This window comes from Sinocyclocheilus rhinocerous, unplaced genomic scaffold (assembly GCF_001515625.1).
Source record: "Sinocyclocheilus rhinocerous isolate Xijiao unplaced genomic scaffold, SAMN03320098_v1.1 scaffold11, whole genome shotgun sequence".
Lineage (NCBI taxonomy): Eukaryota > Metazoa > Chordata > Actinopteri > Cypriniformes > Cyprinidae > Sinocyclocheilus > Sinocyclocheilus rhinocerous.
Window position 1 is genome coordinate 1,531,571 of NW_015625587.1, and position 8,070 is coordinate 1,539,640.

Sequence of the window (8,070 nt, forward strand, 5' to 3'; positions counted from 1 at the left end):
ACTCGTTGCCTTCTCTAGTGCAGCTCAACCAGGTCTCGTCCCATTCGTCGATATTTGTGATATCACAAATCCCGGAAAATATGTATGGTAGTCCAAACGAGTCGTTCGTTGTAGTTTTTGAAAAGTCATTTCTGTTAAATAAAATATCTCCTTTTGAATTTAACTTTGAGCTTTGTAACTTTGCAGATCTTTTTTATGCTCAAATAGCAACATTACAGACTAACTAAAGTTGAAAAGGTGAAAAAGCATTATAGGACCCCTTTAATAGATTTCTATTTCAAATAAACACTGTTCTCTTGAACGTTACATTCATCAAAGAATCTAAAATAAAAAATTATTATTTTATTCATTCATCATCAGCCATAACATGAAAATCAGCCAGTATTGTAATATCTGTGCATCCCTTCGTATTTTTCTGTAAAAGTGACATTAATTTTGGTGACAGAAATGTTTTGTTTAGAGCAGAATCTGAGTCTGAAGTTCCACTCACAGAATTGGAGCCTGGGAAATCGTATCCTCCCATGACCTTCATATAAGCCTTCTCAATGAGCGACACCCAAAGTTCATTGCGATTACTGGAGTAGGAGCAAAGCAGCTCGCCATTGCGATCCACCGGGAGAAAATCATCAATAATCACCTGACAGAGAAAAACACACCTGAACTATAACAATACAATTCTGAACCTGTTCATCTTCAAACAATGAAGACGACAATAGAGAAAAACTGCAGTTTATTTGAGGAGGAGGTTAAGCACCTTTCTCGGCACGCCGTTAATGTGCAGTTTCACCATGTACTTCCCACAAGGGTTATACTCTGGCTGTCCTTTCCTGTTCTGTGGGTAGATGATGCTACATACAAATACGCAAATAAACATTTTATCATTGTGGGAACCTCCCATTGACTACTATAATTTTTGTTATATAATTGTTATTCATTTAAATTATAGCAAAACAGAGGTGCTTGTTCAAGAATTTTTTACATTCCAGCCTGAGGATACTTGACATTCTCAAGCTTGATTCAGTTCATTAAGCATCCAAAAAGCAGCCTCATTATCCAAGGGTTACACATGAGTCAAACTATTAGTGTAAACAGTGAGGCCGTACCTTGTGATTAACTTTTTGTTGTAGCGTCTCTCATATGCTGCACTGATGGCCAACGAGGCAATGAAGGAACAGTCTGACACAACCGTCTGCAAACATGAACAAACAAAAGAACATTACATGAGCTAAAAGTCACATGAACAAACAACAGAGCTTTCTGAATGGCAAAACTGCTTTAAATAATAGTCAAATTTATTATTGGTTAAGTTGTTTCCTGTTAACCTGCTGCTAAAGTTTGAATGAGAAGCAAACTTAGAGATGCATAAAGCGTGACCTGCTTGATGCTGAAGCTGGACACAGTGTAGATCATGGTGGGGTTATTGCAGATGTCATCAGGTCGAACCCAGCGTGAGAATATGGCTTTCTGCTTCGGCGACAGAGCCAGTTTACCACATTTGTCCCTATGTAAAAATGTGACAAATCTTTTGACAATGCAGCATTTCACATTGTTATATGTCTGCTGCTCTTAAATATACTTCTGATCAAAAGTTTGTTACACAAAACAAAAACAATTTAAGTTTAAGTTTGTTATCAAAAGTAATTATTAAATTAAATTATTAATTAATTAATTAATTAATTAAATTAAGTTTGGGATGGGTAAGTTTTTTTTAAAATGTATTTCAAAGAAGTCTCTTATGGTCACCAAGGCTGAATTTATTTGATCAGAAATAAAGTAAAAACAGTAATATTGTGAAATATTATTACACTTTAAAATAACTGGATTCTATTTCAACATATTTCAAAATGTAATTTATTCCTGTGATGGCAAAGCTGAATATTCTTATATGTTGATTTGGTGCTCAGAAACCAGTTTATTATTATCAATGTTGAAAAAGGGTGTGTTGCTGATTATTTTTGTGGACACTGTGATACATCTTTCTTCCTAGGATACTTTGATGAATAGAAAGTTAAAAAAGGCACTTATTTGAAATAGAAATATCTGGAACATTATAAATGTCTTTACTGTCACTTTTGATCAATTTATTTTGTCTTTGCTGAATAAAACTAATAATTTCTTTAAAAAAAAATAAAAGAAAATTTACTGGCCCCAAACTTTTGAAAGGTAGTGTGAGTAAAAGCAAAATACAGCTTTTGCAGGGTACAAAAATACCAGTGAATGTCAATGAAACAGCTGCACTTGTATAAATTACACTCGTACATAAAATACTCACGAGAATGGAACAGGAAAAGCAAAACGTTCCCTCAGGTCAACTCTCATGAATGGAACATATTCAATTCCATTTATCTTGGAGGTCTTCCTACAAAACACACACACACAAAAAAAATTAAGAATATAATTTCAAGATTATATTTTCAAAATGACACCAAACTTTTTTTTTTCTATATGCATTATGTCGAAATAATGCTGAAAAAAAGTAAATAAAAAAAATACACTTGTGGCTGATATAAATGAGCCATTTTTTTTGGGTTATGGCTGATAACGAACAAGTTAAAACCCATATTAATATTATATAATATTTAGCACAAATAAAATAAAAACTACAATTAAAAATTAAAAAGAATTCTTGTAAATGCCACAAGTCAATTTAGGCATCACAACATTATACATGGACAGCATGAAAAAAAAAACTTATGTATAGTAAGCCTCGTTCACTGATGGAGGGAATAGAGATGTTGTGTCGAAGTTCAAACATTAGATATTTCACGATTCGATTTTCTCACTAATTTTTTTTTTTTTTTTTTTTTCAAAATTCACTAATTTTTTTTTTTTTTTTTTTTACAAAATGAGATTTGAGAAAAATTATAAATGAAAAGATGTCCTTTTATTATTGCTTGGACAAAATGCTGAACATTTCTTTGTGAAATTGAAATATGAAAACTTAAAACAAACCCCAAATCAAATAGGCCTAAATAACACAAATAAAAGACATCTCTTCATATAAACAAACTAATGCTTTGCCTGTGCCCTTTCCAATCAGTTAAGAGGCAACCACTGGATTTTAATCATGTTCCAAACAAAGATTCCGCGTACATGCTGCATGAGCAGTTTTAAATCTACATTAGATTGTATAATTTTGACATTTGAAGCAAAAACAGAATGGTCTGACTTTAACTTTGTGAAATTATGCTACATAAAACATTTGAACGAGACAAAAACAGCAGATGGGCTGAATGAGAGCGCAAATTCTCTCTCTGCCAGCAGGTAGTGCTTATGGAACAGCAGCGATACAGCATTTCCTTGGTTACCGCTGTAAACAAAGCAGCACAGCGCTTGACCCTATTGATGAACGCTGCTTTAAAGGGGTCCTATTATGCTCTTTTACAAAGTCTTGATTTGGCGTATCCGGCAGGCACCGTCCTCCATCATGTTGTGGAAGCTGTCCTCAGTAAAATGCGCAGCACACAATAGCAAATTGGGGTTATAATGGACAGAGTTAAAAAAATTAATTGCAACCACTGTTTCCTGACATCATCCGCTTTCGGAAGCCCAAACAAAGACGAAAGGGATTTTTTAAAAACGAAATATCTCCCTTTGGAGTGGACTTTGAGATTTGTAACTTTCTAGATCTTTTTTATGCCCAAACATACACACTACACACTGACTAAAATTAAAAAAGTGAAAAAGCATAATAGGACCCCTTTAATATCCATTATATAGAGTCAAGATGAAAAGAAAATATTATCTACATTTTTCTAAAGACAGTCAGTTGCCCTCAGAGATACATTTATATTAACTCCTACCCACAATTGTATCACGATTCGTTTAATATCTCAACCGATTTGAATCGTCACATATTTGTATCGATTTTCAACCGGCTCGCGGTGCATCGTTACATCCCTACAGGTTGGTGACGTAGCGGGTTCTGCTCCTAGCTGACGAAATCGTGGAAGGCATCACACTCCCCAAAGCATGCACCGTGACCCTCGGTTGCGAGCGCAGTTCCTGCAGAACCTCTGGGTTGGGGCCACTCTCGTGCAGCTTTTTCAATGCCTCGGCCTGGTAGACCTACAGGATTGCCATGGATTGCAGGGCAGATGCAGCTTGTCCAGAGGCCCTGTAAGCCTTCGACACAAGGGAGGAAGAAAACGTACAGGCCCTGGATGGGAGTCTCGGGCAGCCCCGCCAAGTGGCGGCGTTTTGCGGGCACAGGTGCACTGCAATCGCCCTCTCCACCTGATGGACCTCCATGAACCCCCTCGCTGGACCCCCATCGAGGATGGTGAGGGTGGAGGAGCCGGTGTATCGTGTCCTGGCCAAGAAGGGGGCTTTCCGCGATTTCGTCAGCTTCTCGTGCACCTCCGGGAAGAAAGGAACTGGGGCTGGTCATGGCTTAGTGTCACACTCAGCACCCAGAAAGCAATCATCCAGCCATGAGCGTTCAGGGCAGGGTGGAGGAGTCTACTCAAGCATGATGCTTTTGGCTGCCCTGAAGTTGTTGAGTTGTCAGCTTCGGATGGTTCCATCCCGCCCTCCGATGCTGCAATTGACAACTTATCCTCACTGCAAGCTCCGAATGAGAGATCGAACTCATCCTGAGACAAGCTCTCAAACTCATCCGGAAGCTTGACCAGAAGACACGAAGCGTGAGAAGAACTAGAAGTCCACGGGGACTCACCCGGCGAAACCACTCTCGCCTCCCCATTAGACTTGTGCAGGTATTCGGTAATGCGATATATCACGGTAATGAATATGCACGATATTGTTATCGTGGGCACTTCTAAATACCGTGAATAATTATATATTACAAATTATTCCGAATTTTGAATGCATTTTAAGAATACTTTTCCAATCAACTGGTCAAAATGCACAACACCGCTGTATGCTGCATGAAAGACGTGTGCGCACTCTGATGTAAACAAGCGCGAGCGAGAGGCACTAGCAATTAACCGCAACATGAAAATTTGATACCGGCATATCCCTACTCCCCATGCTCTTCCCTTATGCACATCGCTGCGGCCTCATACCCAGAAGTAGAAGGAGTGGAACGGGAAGCAGCAACGCGCCTATGGCCATATCCTCACAAAAAGGACATGAACCATCCACGAGGGCTGCTTCAGCACGGGCACGGCCCAAGCATTGAACACAGCAATCATGCCGGTCAGAAGGAGATGTAGAAACCGCAACCAGAAGGACATGGATGGAAAGGCATGAAACACACAATTCCACCCATGAAGCACTTTCAGAGAATTTACTCTTTTAGAGGAAATTTGCTCTCAAAGATCGCCGTCGAAGCACCCAGTGGTACTCTCACAACAGTTATCTGTGTGAGGGCAAGGGAGAGACTGCTCCCTGTGTCATAGATCCAACGATGAGGAGATCGAGAGGTGAGCGATGTGCCGCTTCTCACAAAGAGACGCTGCATTTGGCACCGAAGAACAGAACGAGTGAGCAAATGCCACGCTGGCCTATTTATACCCAAATATCCAGGGGGTGGCCTGCTATGCAAATTTTGCTGCCAATTTCATTGGCCTTTCTCAATGATGTCAGAGGTATCTGGGCTCCCAAGTGCGACCTCTAGTGTCAGAACTTCGACACAATGTCGATTTGACCGACTGAAAGGGAACAGATATTCATTTTGGGATTTACAAAAGGTAGATTTGATACTATAATAAAATTATTAGCACTTTTGTAAGAATAACTGTAGTGAGTGTGAGATTAACAGTGATCGAAATGCAGACAGAGGAACTGAGAAAAAATTATTAAATATCAGACATCATCCTTGCTCTGAGCCTACCTGAGCACCTCGATCTCCTCCGCTGTGTAACGTTGACCCTGCGGCTCGCTGGACTGCACTGCTCGGACCGGCTGTGGTTTGTCATGAAGGGAGAAGTCTGGGCCTAGTGGAAAGAACTGCCTCACCTGAGCAGGGCCTTTGGATGCTGAGAAGACGGGCTTGTCCTGATTCGCTTGTTTACTAAGAGAGTCTTTCAGTCCCTCTGCCCTGAAAAAAGAAAAGGAGATGAAAACAAAGGATAACAGGTAAAATGTGCATTGTACTGATTGTGCATTGTTCTATTTTGAAATGTGTGTTAGTATTGAGTTTAATAATATTCTATGGTAATCGTCAATATGCCACAACTGCTGTCGATACTGCTGTTGATTTTGTGGTATTTCACCCATAATATTCATAATACACTGGAGTATTAGTATTTTAGTATTAGAGTAAACAGTGAAGCACCTGTCCAGAGCCTGCCGAGCAAGCTGCTTCAGTTTCCCCTGTAGTGCTTGATCTGATGTCTCATTGGACTGTGTGGGAGAGAGAAAGTGGTCAAAGATTACAGGGCTTGGCTCAGTTTCTAGTTACAGAGGAGCCCATATAACCGCCAGTGAGAGATATGAAACCAGAACAACCAACTTAACACCACCACCTGTTCCAAAGACTGACATTACTTCAGAACTGCTGCTAGTATCCGAGTCCACATGTGTAGTTATAATGAAATTATATAGTTCTTTATATACACTACTGTTCAAAAGTTTGGGGTTAGTATGATTTTTTAAATGTTTTTGAAAGAAGTCTCTTATGCTCACCAAGGCTGCATTTATTTGATCAAAAATACAGTAAAAACAGCAATATGTTGAAAAAATTATAACAATTTAAAATAACTGGCTTCTATTTTAATATATTTGAACATGTAATTAATGTATTCCTGTGATGGCAAAGCTGAAAAGTTATTAATTGTTAGTTCTTAATATTTTGGTGGGAACCATGATACATTATTTTAGAATTCTTTTATAAAGAATTAAAAAAAAATCTTACTGACCCTTTATTGACAAAAGAGTATTTTAAAACTCAAAGCATTTCCCCTTATGTGATGACTCACCGCTTGAATACACAACTCCACAGCCTGTGTATAGAGCTCAATGGCCTCATCTGTGTTTTCCTTCTCATCCTCTTCAAAAGCCTGTGTCACCAGGAAGTACGCCCTCTCCAGATCCAGCTGATGCTTACTCTTCAGAGGGTCAGTGCTCTGTGCTTGAACTAATCACAGGGATTCAGTCAGGAAACTGTGGGGTCCTAACACAGTAAGGCCTTTTAAATTAATTCACACAAAAATCAATGCCTTTTTTTATTCAACCTCATGTTGTTCCAAACCCATGTGAAAAAAAAAACATTTACTTGGGCTTCAACTTAATGGCTTTATTAGTCATATGATCGCTTAGTGTGCAGCGAAGAAATATATTTAGGATCTTATTCACTGAAAATCTTAATATCTGCCTTAGTTATGTCCAATTTTTGAACTATTTTTTCAAAGAAGTGGTTCTCAACCTTTTAGACTCAAAGACCCTCCATGGTCCAAATATTTGAAGGCCCACCATATTGGCTAAGATATTTTCTCTGGTATTTCTATTGTAATTATAACAATGCTGCTTGTTTTTAAACATTTTCATTAAAGATAAAGAAAAATATCCATATTTCAAACGTAATAAACACTTTTTTCTCACTACCGCTGACTGTCATATGCGGAAGCTGTGCAGGCGGATGACGTAAGACGTCGACGTTGCGTGATTAGTGATGAACGCGGAGACAAAACAAAACAAAATGCCGTTCATGAATTAGAAGCACAAACCGAGGATTTGTAAAGAAAAATGTCAGAGGATTTCGAAATGAGCCAAGAGGAGACTGGTTTTCCTTTGCTAAATTAAGGAAACTTTGTTTCCTTTGCTCCTGCATTTCTCAGAGATGCATGCAACACATACATTCTACGTCATCCGCCTGCATGTCTTCCGCGTACCACAGTCAGCGGAAGTGAGAAAAAAGTGTTTATTACGTTTGAAATATGGAAATACGGAGCCGTGTGAGGGACGTTTTATTACGGATGCGTGCACTTTATTTCACGCCTTCTGAACTGTTGACAACCAACACCCGCTTACCCACATTGAAAGGCTTGGAGGGGCCAGGACAATTTTTAATATAACTCCGATTGGATTCGTCTGAAAGAAAAAAGTCACATACACCTAGGATGCTTTGAGGGTGAGTAAAACACAGGCTAATTTTCATTTTTGGGT

The 8,070-nt window shown here is 38.9% G+C and overlaps 1 protein-coding gene across 1 annotated transcript in view; it reads right to left on the reverse strand.

The window, feature by feature from the left end:
* LOC107755679 (calpain-7-like) overlaps nucleotides 1–8,070 on the reverse strand; it is a 16,795-nt gene that overhangs the window by 6,853 nt on the left and 1,872 nt on the right. The window contains exons 3-10 of the mRNA XM_016572569.1: nucleotides 6,885–7,042; nucleotides 6,242–6,309; nucleotides 5,798–6,004; nucleotides 2,273–2,359; nucleotides 1,375–1,501; nucleotides 1,104–1,189; nucleotides 755–848; nucleotides 491–637 (exon numbers count right to left, since the gene is read on the reverse strand). Of these exons, the coding sequence (XP_016428055.1) occupies nucleotides 491–637; nucleotides 755–848; nucleotides 1,104–1,189; nucleotides 1,375–1,501; nucleotides 2,273–2,359; nucleotides 5,798–6,004; nucleotides 6,242–6,309; nucleotides 6,885–7,042 (974 nt within the window). The remainder of the gene's footprint in view (nucleotides 1–490; nucleotides 638–754; nucleotides 849–1,103; nucleotides 1,190–1,374; nucleotides 1,502–2,272; nucleotides 2,360–5,797; nucleotides 6,005–6,241; nucleotides 6,310–6,884; nucleotides 7,043–8,070) is intronic.